The 23,421-nt window shown below is 41.4% G+C and overlaps 1 protein-coding gene across 8 annotated transcripts in view; it reads right to left on the bottom strand.

Moving 5' to 3' along the window:
- Positions 1 to 23,421, bottom strand: part of tpk1 (thiamin pyrophosphokinase 1) — an 82,797-nt gene that overhangs the window by 15,427 nt on the left and 43,949 nt on the right. For 6 of the 8 annotated variants that reach the window (XM_071414749.1, XM_071414754.1, XM_071414755.1 and 3 more), the window contains one exon: positions 21,694 to 21,821. The exons of 1 other annotated variant lie outside the window; for it this stretch is intronic. In XM_071414749.1, coding sequence (XP_071270850.1) covers positions 21,694 to 21,821 — 128 coding nt within the window. The remainder of the gene's footprint in view (positions 1 to 21,693; positions 21,822 to 23,421) is intronic. One more of the 8 variants, XM_071414756.1, reaches the window with a different exon arrangement.

The following is a 23,421-nucleotide window of genomic DNA, read 5'->3' as shown; positions in this document are numbered from 1 at the left end:
TGTGTGTGTGTTGTGAACAGCCATGATATTAAACTGTGTGTGTGTGTGTGTGTGTGTTGTGAATAGCCATGATATTAAACTGTGTGTGTGTGTGTGTTGTGAACAGCCATGATATTAAACTGTGTGTGTGTGTGTTGTGAACAGCCATGATATTAAACTGTGTGTGTGTGTGTGTTGTGAACAGCCATGATATTAAACTGTGTGTGTGTGTGTGTTGTGAACAGCCATGATATTAAACTGTGTGTGTGTGTGTGTGTGTGTGTGTTGTGAACAGCCATGATATCAAACTGTGTGTGTGTGTGTTGTGAACAGCCATGATATTAAACTGTGTGTGTGTGTGTGTGTGTTGTGAATAGCCCAGATATTAAACTGTGTGTGTGTGTGTGTTGTGAAGAGCCATGATATTAAACTGTGTGTGTGTGTGTGTGTGTTGTGAACAGCCATGATATTAAACTGTGTGTGTGTGTGTTGTGAACAGCCCTGATATTAAACTGTGTGTGTGTGTGTGTTGTGAACAGCCATGATATTAAACTGTGTGTGTGTGTGTGTGTGTGTGTTGTGAACAGCCATGATATTAAACTGTGTGTGTGTTGTGAACAGCCATGATATTAAACTGTGTGTGTGTGTGTTGTGAACAGCCATGATATTAAACTGTGTGTGTGTTGTGAACAGCCATGATATTAAACTGTGTGTGTGTGTGTTGTGAACAGCCATGATATTAAACTGTGTGTGTGTTGTGAACAGCCATGATATTAAACTGTGTGTGTGTTGTGAACAGCCATGATATTAAACTGTGTGTGTGTGTTGTGAACAGCCATGATATTAAACTGTGTGTGTGTGTGTGTGTGTTGTGAACAGCCATGATATTAAACTGTGTGTGTGTTGTGAACAGCCATGATATTAAACTTTGTTTGTGTTGTGAACAGCCATGATATTAAACTGTGTGTGTGTGTTGTGAACAGCCATGATATTAAACTGTGTGTGTGTGTGTGTGTGTGTTGTGAACAGCCATGATATTAAACTGTGTGTGTGTGTTGTGAACAGCCATGATATTAAACTGTGTGTGTGTGTGTGTGTTGTGAACAGCCATGATATTAAACTGTGTGTGTGTGTGTGTTGTGAATAGCCATGATATTAAACTGTGTGTGTGTGTTGTGAACAGCCATGATATTAAACTGTGTGTGTGTGTGTGTGTTGTGAACAGCCATGATATTAAACTGTGTGTGTGTGTGTTGTGAACAGCCATGATATGAAACTGTGTGTGTGTGTGTGTGTGTGTTGTGCATAGCCATGATATTCAACTGTGTGTGTGTGTGTGTTGTGAACAGCCATGATATTAAACTGTGTGTGTGTGTGTTGTGAACAGCCATGATATTAAACTGTGTGTGTGTGTGTGTTGTGAACAGCCATGATATTAAACTGTGTGTGTGTGTGTGTTGTGAACAGCCATGATATTAAACTGTGTGTGTGTGTGTGTGTGTGTGTTGTGAACAGCCATGATATCAAACTGTGTGTGTGTGTGTTGTGAACAGCCATGATATTAAACTGTGTGTGTGTGTGTGTGTGTTGTGAATAGCCCAGATATTAAACTGTGTGTGTGTGTGTGTTGTGAAGAGCCATGATATTAAACTGTGTGTGTGTGTGTGTGTGTTGTGAACAGCCATGATATTAAACTGTGTGTGTGTGTGTTGTGAACAGCCCTGATATTAAACTGTGTGTGTGTGTGTGTTGTGAACAGCCATGATATTAAACTGTGTGTGTGTGTGTGTGTGTGTGTTGTGAACAGCCATGATATTAAACTGTGTGTGTGTGTGTGTGTGTTGTGAACAGCCATGATATTAAACTGTGTGTGTGTGTGTGTAGTGAACAGCCATGATATTAAACTGTGTGTGTGTGTTGTGAACAGCCATGATATTAAACTGTGTGTGTGTGTGTGTGTGTTGTGAACAGCCATGATATTAAACTGTGTGTGTGTTGTGAACAGCCATGATATTAAACTGTGTGTGTGTGTGTGTTGTGAACAGCCATGATATTAAACTGTGTGTGTGTGTGTGTTGTGAACAGCCATGATATTAAACTGTGTGTGTGTGTTGTGAACAGCCATGATATTAAACTGTGTGTGTGTGTGTGTTGTGAACAGCCATGATATTAAACTGTGTGTGTGTTGTGAACAGCCATGATATTAAACTGTGTGTGAGTGTGTTGTGAACAGCCATGATATTAAACTGTGTGTGTGTTGTGAACAGCCATGATATTAAACTGTGTGTGTGTGTTGTGAACAGCCATGATATTAAACTGTGTGTGTGTTGTGAACAGCCATGATATTAAACTGTGTGTGTGTTGTGAACAGCCATGATATTAAACTGTGTGCGTGTGTTGTGAACAGCCATGATATTAAACTGTGTGTGTGTGTGTGTGTGTGTGTGTGTGTGTGTGTGTTGTGAACAGCCATGATATTAAACTGTGTGTGTGTTGTGAACAGCCATGATATTAAACTGTGTGTGTGTTGTGAACAGCCATGATATTAAACTGTGTGTGTGTGTTGTGAACAGCCATGATATTAAACTGTGTGTGTGTGTGTTGTGAACAGCCCTGATATTAAACTGTGTGTGTGTGTGTGTTGTGAACAGCCATGATATTAAACGTGTGTGTGTGTGTGTGTGTGTTGTGAACAGCCATGATATTAAACTGTGTGTGTGTGTGTGTGTGTGTGTGTGTGTGTGTGTTGTGAACAGCCATGATATTAAACTGTGTGTGTGTGTGTGTGTAGTGAACAGCCATGATATTAAACTGTGTGTGTGTGTTGTGAACAGCCATGATATTAAACTGTGTGTGTGTGTGTGTTGTGAACAGCCATGATATTAAACTGTGTGTGTGTTGTGAACAGCCATGATATTAAACTGTGTGTGTGTGTGTGTGTGTTGTGAACAGCCATGATATTAAACTGTGTGTGTGTGTGTGTTGTGAACAGCCATGATATTAAACTGTGTGTGTGTGTTGTGAACAGCCATGATATTAAACTGTGTGTGTGTGTGTGTTGTGAACAGCCATGATATTAAACTGTGTGTGTGTTGTGAACAGCCATGATATTAAACTGTGTGTGTGTGTGTTGTGAACAGCCATGATATTAAACTGTGTGTGTGTTGTGAACAGCCATGATATTAAACTGTGTGTGTGTGTTGTGAACAGCCATGATATTAAACTGTGTGTGTGTTGTGAACAGCCATGATATTAAACTGTGTGTGTGTTGTGAACAGCCATGATATTAAACTGTGTGCGTGTGTTGTGAACAGCCATGATATTAAACTGTGTGTGTGTGTGTGTGTGTGTGTGTGTGTGTGTGTGTGTTGTGAACAGCCATGATATTAAACTGTGTGTGTGTTGTGAACAGCCATGATATTAAACTGTGTGTGTGTTGTGAACAGCCATGATATTAAACTGTGTGTGTGTGTTGTGAACAGCCATGATATTAAACTGTGTGTGTGTGTGTGTGTGTGTGTTGTGAACAGCCATGATATTAAACTGTGTGTGTGTGTTGTGAACAGCCATGATATTAAACTGTGTGTGTGTGTGTGTGTTGTGAACAGCCATGATATTAAACTGTGTGTTTGTGTGTGTTGTGAATAGCCATGATATTAAACTGTGTGTGTGTGTTGTGAACAGCCATGATATTAAACTGTGTGTGTGTGTGTGTGTGTGTGTGTTGTGAACAGCCATGATATTAAACTGTGTGTGTGTGTGGTGTGAACAGCCATGATATTAAACTGTGTGTGTGTGTGTGTTGTGAACAGCCATGATATTAAACTGTGTGTGTGTGTGTGTTGTGAACAGCCATGATATTAAACTGTGTGTGTGTGTGTGTTGTGAACAGCCATGATGTTAAACTGTGTGTGTGTGTGTGTGTGTGTGTTGTGAACAGCCATGATATTAAACTGTGTGTGTGTGTGTGTGTGTGTTGTGAACAGCCATGATATTAAACGTGTGTGTGTGTGTGTGTGTGTGTGTGTTGTGAACAGCCATGATATTAAACTGTGTGTGTGTGTGTGTGTGTGTGTGTGTGTGTGTGTGTGTGTGTGTGTGTTGTGAACAGCCATGATATTAAACTGTGTGTGTGTGTGTGTGTGTTGTGAACAGCCATGATATTAAACTGTGTGTGTGTGTGTGTGTGTTGTGAACAGCCATGATATTAAACTGTGTGTGTGTGTTGTGAACAGCCATGATATTAAACTGTGTGTGTGTGTGTGTTGTGAACAGCCATGATATTAAACTGTGTGTGTGTTGTGAACAGCCATGATATTAAACTGTGTGTGTGTGTGTTGTGAACAGCCATGATATTAAACTGTGTGTGTGTTGTGAACAGCCATGATATTAAACTGTGTGTGTGTGTTGTGAACAGCCATGATATTAAACTGTGTGTGTGTTGTGAACAGCCATGATATTAAACTGTGTGTGTGTTGTGAACAGCCATGATATTAAACTGTGTGCGTGTGTTGTGAACAGCCATGATATTAAACTGTGTGTGTGTGTGTGTGTGTGTGTGTGTTGTGAACAGCCATGATATTAAACTGTGTGTGTGTTGTGAACAGCCATGATATTAAACTGTGTGTGTGTTGTGAACAGCCATGATATTAAACTGTGTGTGTGTGTTGTGAACAGCCATGATATTAAACTGTGTGTGTGTGTGTTGTGAACAGCCATGATATTAAACTGTGTGTGTGTGTTGTGAACAGCCATGATATTAAACTGTGTGTGTGTGTGTGTGTTGTGAACAGCCATGATATTAAACTGTGTGTGTGTGTGTGTTGTGAATAGCCATGATATTAAACTGTGTGTGTGTGTTGTGAACAGCCATGATATTAAACTGTGTGTGTGTGTGTGTGTGTGTTGTGAACAGCCATGATATTAAACTGTGTGTGTGTGTGGTGTGAACAGCCATGATATTAAACTGTGTGTGTGTGTGTGTTGTGAACAGCCATGATATTAAACTGTGTGTGTGTGTGTGTTGTGAACAGCCATGATATTAAACTGTGTGTGTGTGTGTGTTGTGAACAGCCATGATGTTAAACTGTGTGTGTGTGTGTGTGTGTGTGTTGTGAACAGCCATGATATTAAACTGTGTGTGTGTGTGTGTGTGTGTGTTGTGAACAGCCATGATATTAAACTGTGTGTGTGTGTGTGTGTTGTGAACAGCCATGATATTAAACTGTGTGTGTGTGTGTGTGTGTGTGTGTGTGTGTGTGTGTGTGTGTGTGTGTGTGTGTGTGTGTGTGTGTGTTGTGAACAGCCATGATATTAAACTGTGTGTGTGTGTGTGTTGTGAATAGCCATGATATTAAACTGTGTGTGTGTGTGTTGTAAACAGCCATGATATTAAACTGTGTGTGTGTGTGTGTGTTGTGAACAGCCATGATATTAAACTGTGTGTGTGTGTGTTGTGAACAACCATGATATTAAACTGTGTGTGTGTGTTGTGAATAGCCATGATATTAAACTGTGTGTGTGTGTTGTGAACAGCCATGATATTAAACTGTGTGTGTGTGTGTGTTGTGAACAGCCATGATATTAAACTGTGTGTGTGTGTTGTGAACAGCCATGATATTAAACTGTGTGTGTGTGCTGTGAACAGCCATGATATTAAACTGTGTGTGTGTGTGTTGTGAATAGCCATGATATTAAACTGTGTGTGTGTGTGTTGTGAACAGCCATGATATTAAACTGTGTGTGTGTGTGTGTGTGTGTGTGTTGTGAACAGCCATGATATTAAACTGTGTGTGTGTGTGTGTTGTGAACAGCCATGATATTAAACTGTGTGTGTGTTGTGAACAGCCATGATATTAAACTGTGTGTGTGTGTGTGTTGTGAACAGCCATGATATTAAACTGTGTGTGTGTTGTGAACAGCCATGATATTAAACTGTGTGTGTGTGTGTGTTGTGAACAGCCATGATATCAAACTGTGTGTGTGTGTGTGTGTGTGTGTTGTGAACAGCCATGATATTAAACTGTGTGTGTGTTTGTGTTGTGAACAGCCATGATATTAAACTGTGTGTGTGTGTTGTGAACAGCCATGATATTAAACTGTGTGTGTGTGTTGTGAACAGCCATGATATTAAACTGTGTGTGTGTGTGTTGTGAATAGCCATGATATTAAACTGTGTGTGTGTGTGTTGTGAACAGCCATGATATTAAACTGTGTGTGTGTGTGTGTGTGTGTGTGTTGTGAACAGCCATGATATTAAACTGTGTGTGTGTGTGTGTTGTGAACAGCCATGATATTAAACTGTGTGTGTGTTGTGAACAGCCATGATATTAAACTGTGTGTGTGTGTGTGTGTTGTGAACAGCCATGATATTAAACTGTGTGTGTGTTGTGAACAGCCATGATATTAAACTGTGTGTGTGTGTGTTGTGAATAGCCATGATATTAAACTGTGTGTGTGTGTGTGTTGTGAACAGCCATGATATTAAACTGTGTGTGTGTGTTGTGAACAGCCATGATATTAAACTGTGTGTGTGTGTGTGTTGTGAACAGCCATGATATTAAACTGTGTGTGTGTTGTGAACAGCCATGATATTAAACTGTGTGTGTGTGTGTTGTGAACAGCCATGATATTAAACTGTGTGTGTGTTGTGAACAGCCATGATATTAAACTGTGTGTGTGTGTTGTGAACAGCCATGATATTAAACTGTGTGTGTGTTGTGAACAGCCATGATATTAAACTGTGTGTGTGTTGTGAACAGCCATGATATTAAACTGTGTGCGTGTGTTGTGAACAGCCATGATATTAAACTGTGTGTGTGTGTGTGTGTGTGTGTTGTGAACAGCCATGATATTAAACTGTGTGTGTGTTGTGAACAGCCATGATATTAAACTGTGTGTGTGTTGTGAACAGCCATGATATTAAACTGTGTGTGTGTGTTGTGAACAGCCATGATATTAAACTGTGTGTGTGTGTGTGTGTGTGTTGTGAACAGCCATGATATTAAACTGTGTGTGTGTGTTGTGAACAGCCATGATATTAAACTGTGTGTGTGTGTGTGTGTTGTAAACAACCATGATAGCAAACTGTGTGTGTGTGTGTGTTGTGAATAGCCATGATATTAAACTGTGTGTGTGTGTTGTGAACAGCCATGATATTAAACTGTGTGTGTGTGTGTGTGTGTTGTGAACAGCCATGATATTAAACTGTGTGTGTGTGTGGTGTGAACAGCCATGATATTAAACTGTGTGTGTGTGTGTGTTGTGAACAGCCATGATATTAAACTGTGTGTGTGTGTGTGTGTTGTGAACAGCCATGATATTAAACTGTGTGTGTGTGTGTGTGTGTGTGTGTTGTGAACAGCCATGATATTAAACTGTGTGTGTGTGTGTGTGTGTGTGTTGTGAACAGCCATGATATTAAACTGTGTGTGTGTGTGTTGTGAACAGCCATGATATTAAACTGTGTGTGTGTGTGTGTTGTGAACAGCCATGATATTAAACTGTGTGTGTGTGTGTGTGTGTGTGTGTGTGTGTGTGTGTGTGTGTGTGTGTGTGTGTGTGTGTGTGTGTGTGTGTTGTGAACAGCCATGATATTAAACTGTGTGTGTGTGTGTGTTGTGAATAGCCATGATATTAAACTGTGTGTGTGTGTGTTGTAAACAGCCATGATATTAAACTGTGTGTGTGTGTGTGTGTTGTGAACAGCCATGATATTAAACTGTGTGTGTGTGTGTTGTGAACAACCATGATATTAAACTGTGTGTGTGTGTTGTGAATAGCCATGATATTAAACTGTGTGTGTGTGTTGTGAACAGCCATGATATTAAACTGCGTGTGTGTGTGTGTTGTGAACAGCCATGATATTAAACTGTGTGTGTGTGTTGTGAACAGCCATGATATTAAACTGTGTGTGTGTGCTGTGAACAGCCATGATATTAAACTGTGTGTGTGTGTGTTGTGAATAGCCATGATATTAAACTGTGTGTGTGTGTGTTGTGAACAGCCATGATATTAAACTGTGTGTGTGTGTGTGTGTGTGTTGTGAACAGCCATGATATTAAACTGTGTGTGTGTGTGTGTTGTGAACAGCCATGATATTAAACTGTGTGTGTGTTGTGAACAGCCATGATATTAAACTGTGTGTGTGTGTGTGTTGTGAACAGCCATGATATTAAACTGTGTGTGTGTTGTGAACAGCCATGATATTAAACTGTGTGTGTGTGTGTTGTGAATAGCCATGATATTAAACTGTGTGTGTGTGTGTTGTGAACAGCCATGATATTAAACTGTGTGTGTGTGTTGTGAACAGCCATGATATTAAACTGTGTGTGTGTGTGTGTTGTGAACAGCCATGATATTAAACTGTGTGTGTGTGTGTGTGTGTGTGTGTTGTGAACAGCCATGATATTAAACTGTGTGTGTGTGTGTTGTGAACAGCCATGATATTAAACTGTGTGTGTGTGTTGTGAACAGCCATGATATTAAACTGTGTGTGTGTGTTGTGAACAGCCATGATATTAAACTGTGTGTGTGTGTGTTGTGAATAGCCATGATATTAAACTGTGTGTGTGTGTGTTGTGAACAGCCATGATATTAAACTGTGTGTGTGTGTGTGTGTGTGTGTGTGTGTGTGTTGTGAACAGCCATGATATTAAACTGTGTGTGTGTGTGTGTGTTGTGAACAGCCATGATATTAAACTGTGTGTGTGTTGTGAACAGCCATGATATTAAACTGTGTGTGTGTGTGTGTTGTGAACAGCCATGATATTAAACTGTGTGTGTGTTGTGAACAGCCATGATATTAAACTGTGTGTGTGTGTGTTGTGAATAGCCATGATATTAAACTGTGTGTGTGTGTTGTGAACAGCCATGATATTAAACTGTGTGTGTGTGTGTGTTGTGAACAGCCATGATATTAAACTGTGTGTGTGTGTGTGTGTGTGTTGTGAACAGCCATGATATTAAACTGTGTGTGTGTGTGTGTGTGTGTTGTGAACAGCCATGATATTAAACTGTGTGTGTGTGTGTGTGTTGTGAACAGCCATGATATTACACTGTGTGTGTGTTGTGAACAGCCATGATATTAAACTGTGTGTGTGTGTTGTGAACAGCCATGATATTAAACTGTGTGTGTGTGTGTGTGTTGTGAACAGCCATGATATTAAACTGTGTGTGTGTGTGTTGTGAACAGCCATGATATTAAACTGTGTGTGTGTGTGTGTTGTGAACAGCCATGATATTAAACTGTGTGTGTGTGTGTGTGTGTGTTGTGAACAGCCATGATATTAAACTGTGTGTGTGTGTGTGTGTTGTGAACAGCCATGATATTAAACTGTGTGTGTGTTGTGAACAGCCATGATATTAAACTGTGTGTGTGTGTTGTGAACAGCCATGATATTAAACTGTGTGTGTGTGTGTTGTGAATAGCCATGATATTAAACTGTGTGTGTGTGTTGTGAACAGCCATGATATTAAACTGTGTGTGTGTTGTGAACAGCCATGATATTAAACTGTGTGTGTGTGTGTGTTGTGAACAGCCATGATATTAAACTGTGTGTGTGTGTGTTGTGAACAGCCATGATATTAAACTGTGTGTGTGTGTGTTGTGAACAGCCATGATATTAAACTGTGTGTGTGTGTGTGTGTGTGTGTGTGTTGTGAATAGCCATGATATTAAACTGTGTGTGTGTGTTGTGAACAGCCATGATATTAGACAACCAATAAGAGGAATAGGGAGTGAAAACAGTACTGAAAGGAAGTAATTGACCATCGAGAACACTGAGGCAGACCATAGCCTAAACCGTTCTCTGCAGAACCAATGCTGAAGACACTGTAGTAGTTAATTAAACCACTAGGGGAAGCGCTGCACTGTGGAAAGAGGGGAGATTGTCAGATACATGCACATCATTTTCTGACACACACACACACACACACACACACACACACACACACACACACACACACACACACACACACACACAGACACAGACAAATGAATCTAGTTTAAGTTGCGGCTCCGCGCCTGATAACATTTTAAACAGGAGAAAGGAACACCCTTCCCCTAGAGACTATTTGGAATCACACCCCCCCCCCCCCCCCACACACACACCCCACCCCCCCACCTCTCTCTCCAGAGTAATTTGTAGTGTAAATGTGGGTATTTAAAGCGGTCACCCTCTCTGGTCTCAGTGCTGGAAATGCAATTACAGCCAGCAAACAGCTTTATTGTTATCAGTGGAGGTGCGACGCTCATTCCGGTCCCCAGCGCAACACCGGCCGCCATCGATCGTTATCAGGGCTGAGGAGAGGATTACTAATGAAGCTATCCTCAGGCTCCATAGTCTGTTTGTGTGGGTAATTGAGGATGGAAACTGTGTGTGTGTGTGTGTGGTCATATGCTGTATCTTGACAGGGTCAGCTGAGGTAGCTGTACACCCCCCCCCCCCCCCCCAACCTTCCCCTAAACCTGTGTGTATGTGTGTGGTTCACATCAGGTATTTGTCCATTTCCTCCTCTCCCAGCATGACTCAGATCTAAAAGGAAAAAATGAAACTGTACTATGGCAGTTTCCCTCCCTCCCACAGCATGGCTGGAGAATACTTACAGGGTACTTAATCTCCCTCTCGTTTTGCTCTTTCTATAGACTTTAAGACAGAGAGAGAGAGAGAGAGTGGGAATAAGAAGGGGAAAAAGAAAAGAGACTTTGCCAAGGTGAGAGCCGTATAGCTCAGCAACATCTGAATCCGTCCAAGAAAAAACAAAAAAACTGATTCTATCTTTCTCTCTACCTCGCTCCCTCTCCATCCCTCTCTCTTTGCCTGCAGAGAATAAACCCAAACCGACAGCCATTAGTACAGGAGGTTTCACAGGGATACTGCAGCTATAGGTAACGGAAATATATGTATTCATCCACCTGTGTGTGTAGGTGTGTGTGTGTGTGTGTGTGAGCAAGAAAGTAAAGAAAAAATAGATGATATTCCAGCCTTGAAAATGTTATAATGCGATCATTTTGATGATAACTGTCAGGGAGATAAATCTAATGAGGATCCATCAATTAGTCTAATTCCCAGAAATCTGGCTGGCTGGAAACATGCCAGATGTGGACTGTTACAGTACATCATAGTTACTCACTACACTGTCTGTCTTTTTCATTGTAGTCATACTTTCAACACTGCTACAGGTTATGTGTATACGGAGGTTAGACATTACTCAAAAAAACAAACAGAAGGTTCAAATGGTTGTTTTAGCACAAAGCTCAGAGTCTAAGTCTGTCTCACTGATTGACTAGACAGACTGTTTGAGGACACTGGTTCACTGACTGACAGTTAATCAGGTGTGTGTGTGTGCGTGCGTGCAAAGAAAGAAAAAAAAGAGTGCATAATAACAGATTGGTTTCTCTAAGAACAAGGAGAGACAAACAGACAAACAGAGAAAGCAATGGAGAGGTCAGAGAAGGAGAGATAGAGAGGTGGCTTGACTCTAGCAGTTAGTATGAGGACATGTTTTCACCTTTCTAAACAGTTCTGACACTTCCTGTCTAGACAGTATGGAAATTTACACTGTTCTATTCTTACTATTGTCTGATGTTACTTACTCTTACACCTCTCTCTCTCTCACACACACAGTTAGGTTTTTGTAGGTGCGTAACCTAAAGTTACATCATTTCAACCAGGGATGGAAATTAAGCAATCCCGTGGCTAGTACTTTTCAGACCGGGCTAGTAGAAAATGTGATCTACTAGGCCAGCTGGCCAGTGCCCAAAGTTGCATCACTGATTACATCATAGTAAAAAGGGGAAAATATAAGAGCTAAAGTAATCCTTTTGGTTTTTGTAAAAAACTATATTTTTCTGACTCTCCCGACGACAAGCATTAAACCATACCCATCCAACCACACACTTCAGTTAGAACAATGACAGATTGAATTAATCCTCCAAACACATCCTACAATAGTTCCTACAGATGTCTTACACACACACACACACACACACACACACACACACACACACACACACACACACACACACACACACACACACACACACACACACACACACACACACACACACACACACACACACACACACACACACGACTTTCTCTCTCTCCGGGTCCTGTCTTTCCTCTTTCCACAACCGAGGAGAAGAGAGATCCACCGTGTGATGTCATCATTAATTACCACACAAGGAAGACTGTGTGTGAAATGTGAATACTAGAAAACAATCTCTGAAATGGTCGATGACACACATCACATATGCTACTGTACATAATTAAACTGTACATTCAATCTCTATAAAACCACAAGTTTTCAATTGGGCCTCCTACATTGCCCTCCATTAACTTTGTGATCTTTTAGAGAGGTTGTAGCTTTGCTCAACAGAGCCATTAAAGTTAATGGGGGTCAGAGGCTACTCTTACTAAGCGTCTGCCCAGCTGCCATTTTGGGGATCTTGCCATGTTTGAATCCCCCATAACTTTATTTAAATCAGTCACCGCCTGGCACACACAATGCAGGAGCAGTAAAGACGAAGGACTGAGGCCAATGTTACAGTCAGTTCATGGCCACATCTAGACTTACTGCTAAGAAGAATACTGCCTTTCTCCCTCCCTCCCCCTGTGTTCCCGTATATCAACCACTTCTGAAATATTTGTTGTGTGTATGGGTGTGTGCGTGTGTGTGTGTGTGTGTGTGTGTGTGTGTGTGTGTGTGTGTGTGTGGGTGTGGGTGTGGGTGTGGGTGTGTGTGTGTGTGTGTGTGTGTGTGTGTGTGTGTGTGTGTGTGTGTGTGTGGATCAAAACGCAGAGCGGAGATGTTGATGATTGACATTTTCTCAGATGATTTATTTATCTACTCTCCTACCTTCTTCCTCCGCTAAGCCCCGACTTTTAAACTCCACCATCAACAACATCATTATTAAAACAGTAACCCCTGTCAAACAGAACACTCAACTAAAACAACCTGATATACCCTGAGGGCTCTGCTTCAGAAAATAAAGTATGCACAATAAGTAGGTTTCACATAGATAATGGGGTTACAATTAACTAACTTGTACTGTAAACTTTGAATTCTGACATGGATCTACAGGGGTTGAAACAGTTGCCACACTACAGATCTGTATGCCCTGTAGTGCAGGTTCTCTCTGTGTTTCTCTCTTTAATGTGCATACTTCAAACAAAGCCAAAGCCCTGACACTAAGCCCCTTTAGGCCAGACAGCCGCTAACTGCACAGGTCTCTTTATAATACAGCATATATTATTCATTACAATCATGCTTTAAAAAGGGATAATCATTTATATGGACTTCTAACACACACACACAAGCACGCACTCTTTAAAATCATCTGTCAACTAAGCAGCAATCAGCAGTTGAAACAATAACAAAGCGTTCCCACCACCCCCTGTTTCGGGAAAAAAGCAATGCTTCAACAAGGGATGAGGTTGGAGAAATGGAACCACTCTCAACTTCATAGACAAAGCTATGGATGCAAGGACTAATCATTCACGATATCTATTCTGCCCTTGCAAGAGTCCCCTTTTTAAGTTTAGCAGATAGATCAACTCTATCCAGCAACTATTGTATTGCATAATGATTTATTACCACCAGTTCGTAGGTACAGTATTAGAAACGGAGTAAAACTGACATAGATGAAGGAAAAACAACCAGAAGTAAGAGTATGCTGATTATTAAAGCTTCATTCTCACTAACAGCACAGCTTGTCATGTATTGTTGTCTCTACCTTGCCCTTTGTGCTGTTGTCTGTGCCCAATAATGTCTGTACCATGGTTTGTGCTGCTACCATGTTGTGCTGCTACCATGTTGTGTTTCTACCATGTTGTGCTGCTACCATGTTGTGTTTCTACCATGTTGTGCTGCTGCCATGTTGTGTTTCTACCATGTTGTGCTGCTGCCATGTTGTGTTTCTACCATGTTGTGCTGCTGCCATGTTGTGTTTCTACCATGTTGTGCTGCTACCATGTTGTGCTGCTGCCATGTTGTGTTTCTACCATGTTGTGCTGCTGCCATGTTGTGCTGCTGCCATGTTGTGTTTCTACCATGTTGTGCTGCTACCATGTTGTGCTGCTGCCATGTTGTGTTTCTACCATGTTGTGCTGCTGCCATGTTGTGTTTCTACCATGTTGTGCTGCTGCCATGTTCTGTTGCTACTATGTTGCTACCATGCTGTGTTTTCATGTGGTGCTGCCATGCTATGTTGTTGTCTTAGGTCTCTCTTTAAGTAGTGTTGTGGTGTCTCTCTTGTCATGATGTGTGTTTTGTCCTATATTTTTATTCTTAATCCCAGCCCTCGTCCCCGCAGGAGGCCTTTTGGTAGGCCGTCATTGTATATAAGAATTTGTTCTTAACTGACTTGCCTAGTTAAATAAAGGTAACATTTTTTAATTTCATATTTTTTTTAACGTATGTTATATTATCATGAACTCAAAAATATGCTGCCGTATCCAAAAATAATTCCCCAAACATGGCAAGATCAATTAAATAGAACAGATATCTCCAACCATCCAGCTATCAAGAAAATACTTAAATCTATCACTTAAACGATCATCCATACAAAATATCATGAATTGTTATTATTGTTTTACTTAAAAGACAGTTCTTCTCAAATTGACTGCAAGGATGCAGTTTGATAATATCTGCAGCTCCACAGAGTGACTTTCACCATTTGCAACGCTAACAAGGATTCTTATTTTACAGGACATAGAAACGTAGGCCTTATCAGTAAGCGGTGCCATATAGGGGACAAAAATTTAATTTACTTTAAAATGAACTCAAACCAACTACAGGGGCCAGAACACTCCCCGCCTAGTATCTGTAAGGATGCCACCATTATCACTAGAACATCACAAGTACAGTCTCTGAAACTGGATACAGAAAAGTCTTGCATGACCCATCTCTTGCTGTATTGACTTCAACTTTTCTTAATTTCCCATCTCTGCCAGGAAAGGTCTTTACGACGATGCTCATGGGCCAGTCGTTCCTTTTCACTTGACTGTCTCCCAGCATCACAATGTCTCCCTCCTGAAGGTTGGGCTTCTCTTTCTGCCACTTCCTTTGGTTTTGCAGGGTAGGAAGATAGTCTTTCTTCCTGCGGTGCCAGAAGGCGTTGGAAAGGCTTTGAACTTGCCGCCACTGCCGGCTGAAGATATCTTTCTCATTGAATTCACCTTGGGGAGGGGGGACTGCACCAACCTTTTGGGAGAAAAGTTTTGCTGTCATCAAGGAACTAATGGACGAGCACTCACGATGGCTGAGACTTTCGCCATGAATGTAGTCAGGACTTCATTGGTAAGCTTGGATGGACCCACCTTCAGCATCATGGACGGCGATCATTCTCTCCCAGTTGCTCCCATATGAGACGCGTGCAGTGGATTGAAGACCCAACCCTTTGTCATTCTGGTACTCCTGGACCTTCTCGCTCTAAACGGTCTCCATCTCCAACTCTCTGCAGGCCTCTGAGCCACAGACCCAACTGCTCTCAAAGCGCCCTCAGTGAAGTGCTGTCCTTGATGGGCTCGTGGTGGTGTCAGTAAGAGGGTTGCTTTAATCTTCACCTAGACTTGCTTGGGACAGCCGTCCTGCAATCCTCAGTGGGCCTGAATCGTCGATGTAGGCCAGTTGTTCTTAAACTTTTTCAGCCTGGGACCCAAATGAGAAATTCTGTGTTTTCCTGGGACACAATTTTAGGAACATATGCAACTATACATAAATATCGGTACATTTCATTGCCCTTAAGCCTAAAACAAATGCAATATAGACAAAAACAAAGAACAATGAAATTAAATATCCATATAAATATCTACTAATGTTTATTCTCCCCCATTAAAAACACTCTTACATATCTGTCTAGGTTGGAACTGTTGCTGTTAAAATACAATACATCATTTTCATTCTGAACCTGAATATATGAATTGATCACATCACACAGATGAATAACAGAACACACACAGGCTTTTTGATAGTGCAACCCTAAGTAACAGTACAGATGAAAAATGATATATCTTACTGTAGAAATGATTTTGAAACAAAGTCTAGGTTGAAACTGTTGCTCTTAATACAATACATATGTTTTATTCTGAACTGGAATAAACTGATTGCTCACATCACACAGATGTAGACCAGAACACACACAGTCCTAATGAGAGCATGTCTATTCTGGGCTCTGTTTTTCACAGTGTAACACTGAGGTTATGCTCAGCATTGAAACTGTTTCTGTACTTGTTTTTCAAGTATGTCAGAGTTGAGAACCCTGACTTGCATAGGTATTTGGTGCCAAACTGGATCAGAACATCTACTGCTTTCGAAGTCAGGCAGGAGACCACTTCCTGCTGCAGATGAGCAACCCAGAACTGTGTGAGCGTTTGCCTCAAAAAGCATCTTGCTTCAATCAGTTTATTTCAGGTAAGAATACAAATTATTATTGTATTTTAACAGCAACAGTTCCAACCCAGACTAATTTTCAAAGATAATTTCAACAATAATTTTAGTGGGCCTGATCATTTTTCATCTTCATCTGTACTGTTACTAGGGTTGCACTATCAGTAACTGGCTTTGGCAAATGTTAGTTATTAGCTGTGTACAAGGCCAGGGGATTGTTTGAAAGAGAAACTCACATCTACAGTTGAAGTCGGATGTTAACATACACCTTAGCCAAATACATTTAAACTCAGTTTTTCACAATTCCTGACATTTCATCCGAGTAAAAATTCCCTGTCTTAGGTCAGTTAGGATCACCACTTTATTTTAAGAATGTGAAATGTCAGAATAATAGTACAGAGAATGATTTATTTCAGCTTTTATTTCTTTCATCACATTCCCAGTGGGTCAGAAGTTTACATACACTCAATTAGTATTTGGTAGCATTGCCTTTAAATTGTTTAACTTGGGTCAAACATTTCAGGTAGCCTTCCACAAGCATCCCACAATAAGTTGGGTGAATTTCGGCCCATTCCTCCTGACAGAGCTGGTGTAACTGAGTCAGGTTTGGTGGCCTCCTTGCTCGCACACGCTTTTTCAGTTCTGCCAACAAATTTTCTATAGGTTTGAGGTCAGGGCTTTGTGATGGCCACTCCAATAGCTTGACTTTGTTGTCCTTAAGCCATTTTGCCACAACTTTGGAAGTATGCTTGGGGTCATTGTCCACTTGGAAGACCCATTTGCAACCAAGCTTTAACTTCCTGACTGATGTCTTGAGATGTTGCTTCAATATATCCACATAATTTCCCTCCCTCATGATGCCATCTATTTTGTGAAGTGCACCAGTCCCTCCTGCAGCAAAGCACCCCCACAACATGATGCTGTCACCCACGTGCTTCACGGTTGGGATGGTGTTCTGCGGCTTGCAAGCCTCCCCCTTTTTCCTCCAAACATAACGATGGTCATTATGGCCAAACAGTTCTATTTCTGTTTAATCAGACCAGAAGACATTTCTCCAAAAAGTATGATCTTTGTCCCCATGTGCAGTTGCAAACCGTAGTCTGGCTTTGTTATGGTGGTTTTGGAGTAGTGGCTTCTTCCTTGATGAGAGGCCTTTCACGTTATGTTGATATAGGACTCATTTTACTGTGGATATAGATACTTTTGTACCTGTTTCTACCAGCATCTTCACAAGGTCCTTTGCTGTTGTTCTGGGAATGATTTGCACTTTTCGCACCAAAGTACGTTCATCTCTAGGAGACAGATTGCGTCTCCTTCCTGAGCGGTGTGATGGCTGCGTGGTCCCATGGTGTTAGGGTAAAAAAACTTTATACCGCTCCCGCGTCTAGCAAGGACTCCCCCTCCCAAAGGCCCAACTTCCTGCCTTTATCCTAACACACTTACCACAGTACAATAAATGGGCAAGGGGGGGGCAAAAACTAAGTAACACTAACAACAAATTAATATATCTCAATCAGGTAAATATAAATCATAAAGGTACGTACCTAATATTTCATCATATACATTCATATTTAATATATTTACACAAATGTACATGGAGCTCTGTATGTTCTGTCTTTCATACAAATATGTCCAAATTGGCTCTAACACTATTGTTTGTACAAATGAACGTGGTACCTTCAGGCATTTGGAAATTGGTCACAAGGATGAACCAGACTTGTGGAGGTCTACAATGTTTTTTCCTGAGGTCTTGGCTGATTTCTTTTGATTTTCCCATCATGTCAAGCAAAGAGGCACTGAGTTTGAAGGTAGGCCTTGAAATACATTCACAGGTACACCTCCAATTCACTCAAATTATGTCAATTAGCCTATCAGAAGCTTCTAAAGCCATGACATCATTTTCTGGAATTTACCAAGCTGTTTAAAGGCACAGTCAAGTTAGTGTATGTGAACTTCCGACCCACTGGAATTGTGATACAGTGAACTATAAGTGAAATAATCTGTCTGTAAACAATTGTTGGAAAAATTGTGTCATGCACAAAGTAGATGTCCTAACCGACTTGCCAAAACTATAGTTTGTTAACAAGAAATGTGTGGAGAGGTTGAAAAACGAGTTTTAATGACTCCAACCTAAGTGTATGTAAACTTCTGACTTCAACTGTACTACTATGAGAGTTAGTTAGTACTCCCTTATTTCTGCTTACCATTATTTCTGCTTACCCTTATTTTTGCTTACCCTTATTTTTGCTTACCCTTATTTCTGCTTACCCTTATTTTTGCTTACCCTTATTTCTGCTTACCCTTATTTCTGCTTACCCTTATTTCTGCTTACCCTTATTTCTGCTTACCCTTATTTTTGCTTACCCTTATTTCTGCTTACCCTTATTTTTGCTTACCCTTATTTCTGCTTACCCTTATTTCTGCTTACCCTTATTTCTGCTTACCTGTTATAAAATGACAACAATGCCTTGCTAGCTGATTTACTTTTCCACTGTCAAAGCACTGTTTCCTGAAGCATTCTGTCCTGTTCTGAAAGAACTTCCTGGGTTTACCATCATGCTGTGGATGTTAGGTCAGGGCGTGTCGTTGTATTAATTTGTTCGTTATGAGAGACTCATTACTAAGCACTTCCCCGCACAAAACACATTGTGGGCGCTCCTCGTTATAAGTTTGTATGAAAGAGAGAGAAACTCATCGTTGTATATGCATTTCATGACAATTGAGCTCAGTCAGAACTTGTGGCTAGCATGAGTCCATTTGATGACAGCAGTGAGTGATGGCGAGTGGGAATGACAAGTCAGTGGCCGACAGTGCATCATGCATCTTGTGTGCATCGCGGAGTGATCTTTAAGAAAATATCTGGTAAACCGCAAAGCACACGGGCATCTCCCTCTCATACTCGCGCAGCTGCCAAACTGAGCAGAGACCATTGCTAAGCAGAGAGCGCAGATGCACTAGGCCAAATCCATTCCAGTAATTAATGAAATAATTATAAATTTACTCTGACACGTCGTGACCTACCATTAACAGGTCCGCGACTCATACTTTAAGAAAGGCTGATGTAAGGACACAGACTGTAGAGTGGGCTCAGCTTAGGAATGGCTTTACGTTCACTGATGCATTCCAATTCCTCTTGAAAGGCATTGTGTTGCAGAATGCGGATTAGGATGGTCTTGGGTTGATCCAGATCTTCGGTGGAGCAGGGTTTGTTGCAAATGTGCCATCCTTTGCAGCTGCTGCCTTCCTAACACATGCACAAGCCTTGTGGACCTCTCAAAGACCTTGGAGTCTAACTTGTTGCTTGAGACAACGGTGGCGTGACAAGCAACTTGGGGGCGGATTTTGTAGTAAGTTCCGGGGGTCAACCAAGTCAAAAGGTGTGTCAAAGGTTTCTGGCTTTGCTGACCTGAACTAGAAAGCTGGTCCTGTCAACAATGTCCTATGAGTCAGGCTGCTTGCTGGGACTCATCTCAAGGCATGATCAGCAGTGTTCTGGTCAGTAGGGACATGTTTTCACTGCTCTGGGCAAATAGATCTCCTAATACATTGCACCCTGTTATTCACATACACGTAGAATCACCTGGAGTCGTTTTGTATGTAACCTAGGACCACTATCAGATTAGAATGTGACAACATTGAGTTGGATGTCAATCTCATCGACGATTGCTTCTGCTATTTCCACAGCTAGAACAGCGACGCACAGCTTGAGTCTTGGAACGGGGATCTCAGAACGTAGAGCGAGCTTACCTTTACCAAAGATGAAGCCAACATCCATATTCCCACTGGCATCAGTTGTCTTCAGGTAGGCTACTGCCGCGATGGCGTTCGTGGATGCATCATTGAAGACGCACATCTCTTTTTTGTATGAGAGAGGTTGATCTGTATGTGGGAGAGATCTTGACCTGCTCAAGCTCCTTCAAAGAGTCTCTCCATACCTTCCATTCCTTGAACTTCACTTTTGGGAGAGGGGCATCTAGTCACAATCCTGCATGGAGAGCTCTCTAAGTAGAGACCTTCCTCGAATGCTTACTGGGGCGGGGAATCCAAGTGGGTCGAACAAGCTGTTGATCGTCAACAAGACTCCACGTCTAGTGTATGGTTTCCCCGCTGAAGACACCTGAAATGTGAAGACATCCTCTGTGACATCCCAGCCCACTCCGAGACTTCTCTGCATGGGAGGGAAGTTGACACAGATCCAGGTGCTTCAGTAAATTGCTTCTACAAATTGACTGCAAGAAGGATGGAGTTCGATAATATCTGCAGCTCTACAGTGACTTTCACCATTTGCAATACTAACAAGGAATCTTCTTTTACAGGATATAGGAACTTATTAGTGAGCAGCAAAAATGAAATTGACCTTCAAATGAACTCAAACCAACTATAGGGGCCAGAAGAATATCAAAATGATATTTGTAACCATGTTTTGAGGCTTTATAGTGCTTGTTTACATTTACTTTGTTAACAAACAGTAGAGTAAAACAAGCTTATATTTTGGGTTCTGATGGGATATGACAGTTGAACTAAGGTAATGAGGCATTTATGAGATATTCTTAAAAAATAATTTCATTAATAAAGAAACTGCAGATTGCCCCTTTAAACACTATAACCAAGGTACTCGCACATAACAACCTACAGAAACATGGAACATTTGCATACGCACGCACACCAAAGCTGAGGGTCCACTTTGTAAAAGTGTGTATTTCTTATTTTCTACCTTCATCCATCTGATCCCAGGGGAAATATTCCTTTGCCTCCTTTTTAATTATGTGTGTGATTAATTATGCATTTTATTATGACTGGTTAATCTGAAGGAGCCTCTCACGCATAATCCCACCTCATTATCAATCAGGTGCCGAGGTAACAGGTTGACTGGGAAAGTAACACACACACATTCCCAGGCCAGCAGCCAACCAACCAACAAGCGCACGCTTGCACACACACTTCCTGCCTGGATTCCCCTTGACACTGAGTTATACAACCAACAGATTGTTGAGGTCCCGCCCTGTACCGGTGGTGCAGTGGTCTGAGCCAACTCATTAAGAACACAGCTGGCCACTGGGCCTAGGACTGGAACAAACCACAAGGGGACAGACGGGGTGTGTGTGATTGTGTGAACAAAGCGTAGGGAAGAGGAGTGCTCGTGTGTGTCACTGTGTGTGTGTGTGTGTGTGTCACTGTGTGTGTGTGTGTGTGTGTGTGTGTGTGTGTGTGTGTGTGTGTGTGTGTGTGTGTGTGTGTGTGTGTGTGTGTGTGTGTGTGTGTGTGTGTGTGTGTGTGTGTGTGTGTCTGTGTCTCTGTGTCTCTGTGTCTCTGTGTGCTCACCCAGGTTCCATTTGAGTCCAGTGGTGTGTGTTTTGCATGGTCCTCCTATAGGTATTAGACTGCACCATTCCCCCTCCAGTCCTGTATTCACTCCCAACCTGTGTCTCATATCCTAAAACACACACACACTCACAGAGAGAGAGAGAGAGAGAGAGACACACACAAACACACACACAGAGAGAGACACACACACACACACACACACACACACACACACACACACACACACACACACACACACACAGAATGAGCTTCCAGAATAACTCTGGATCTAATACTGTCGTAGTGCTGACAATTCCCACCTACAGTCTTATCTGATATGATTAGCTCCCTTGATAAAGATGAGCAAAACATACTTCAATAAATAACACAAATACTTAGCTATATTGTATGCTCAAAGAAATGGGGAAATTATCTTATTTTTTACTAATACAATTGCTCAGAGAATGAGATGTTGTTTAACAAGTAAAAGACAATCTTAAAAAGATAGATGTCAAAATGATTGGCACCCCTAATGATTTTTATAAATAAAATCAAACAGCAATCTGAATTAAAATGAGTCTCAGTTGAAAGAACTGTATTGTGGCCTTTCATGGCTTCCTGTTTCACTGGCACACAACTTGTGGGTTTGGCCTCGAAAGAAGGATGCATATGCAGAAAAGAACCTCATACCTACTGTAAAATATGGTGGTGGATCTTTGATGTTATGGAGCTATTTTGCTTCCACTGGTCCTGGGGACCCCTGCTTAAGATCAACAGCATCATGAACTCTACCAAGTATCAGGACATTTGAACCAAAAACCTGGATGCCTCTGCCAGGAGGCTGAAACTTGGCCACAAGTGGCTCTTTCAGCAAGACAATGACCCAAGGCACACATCAAAATCCACAAAGAAATGGTTCATAGACCCAAAATCAACATTTTGCAATGGCCATCTCAGGCTCTGGACTTGTACCCTATTGAAACCCTGTGGTTTGAATTAAAGAAGGCAGTCGATAAGAGCAGATCGAAGGATATCAAGGGTCCGTAAAGATTATGTATGGAGGAAAGGTCTAAGATACCTCCCAATGTGTACTTCAATCTCATAAAGAATGACAGAAAAAGGCTAAGCTCTGCTATCCTCACAAGGGGAGGGGGCACAATGCACTGAAAACAGAGGTGCCAATCATTTTGACATGTATCTTTCATAAAACATTTTTTATTAATTGTTAAACAAAATATTTTTTTGAGCATACAATATAGCTCAGTATTTGTATTAGTTATTTTATATAGTCTTTTTTGCTCATCTTTAACAGGGGTGCCAATAATTCCGGGTGTGATGTTACAGTCAGTACACTCAAGGAAAGTTAGCAGAAGGCCCCCGAAGAGAAAAGTTTGAGGCTGAACAACCCTTTCTGAAACGATGACAGCTAAAATGGCGGATATGTTTCCTCCTTGGCGGTGGAAAGACAGGAGCCAGAGGGAGAAAGATAGGGATAGAGGGAAAGTTCTCAACTCCTAAAGGAAGGAAACTCTGAGAGACAGAATAATCTCCAGCTCTTGCGGTTGTGCTAATCTGGCCTCAGGGTGTGTGTGTACGCGTGTGTTCTAAGCAGCTTTATGTTGCTTGGTTTATAAATACCAGTGATCATAGAACGCCTCTGAGATATAGAATCCTCACTAATACAACTTTCTCCCACCTGAGATTCAGCCCACACATACTTTACAGAGAGATGGAGGGACAAAAAAA

The sequence above is a fragment of the Salvelinus alpinus genome, chromosome 8, assembly GCF_045679555.1.
Source record: "Salvelinus alpinus chromosome 8, SLU_Salpinus.1, whole genome shotgun sequence".
NCBI lineage: Eukaryota > Metazoa > Chordata > Actinopteri > Salmoniformes > Salmonidae > Salvelinus > Salvelinus alpinus.
The sequence above is the reverse complement of the archived record's forward strand: the minus strand, read 5'-3'. Positions and strand labels throughout refer to the sequence as shown.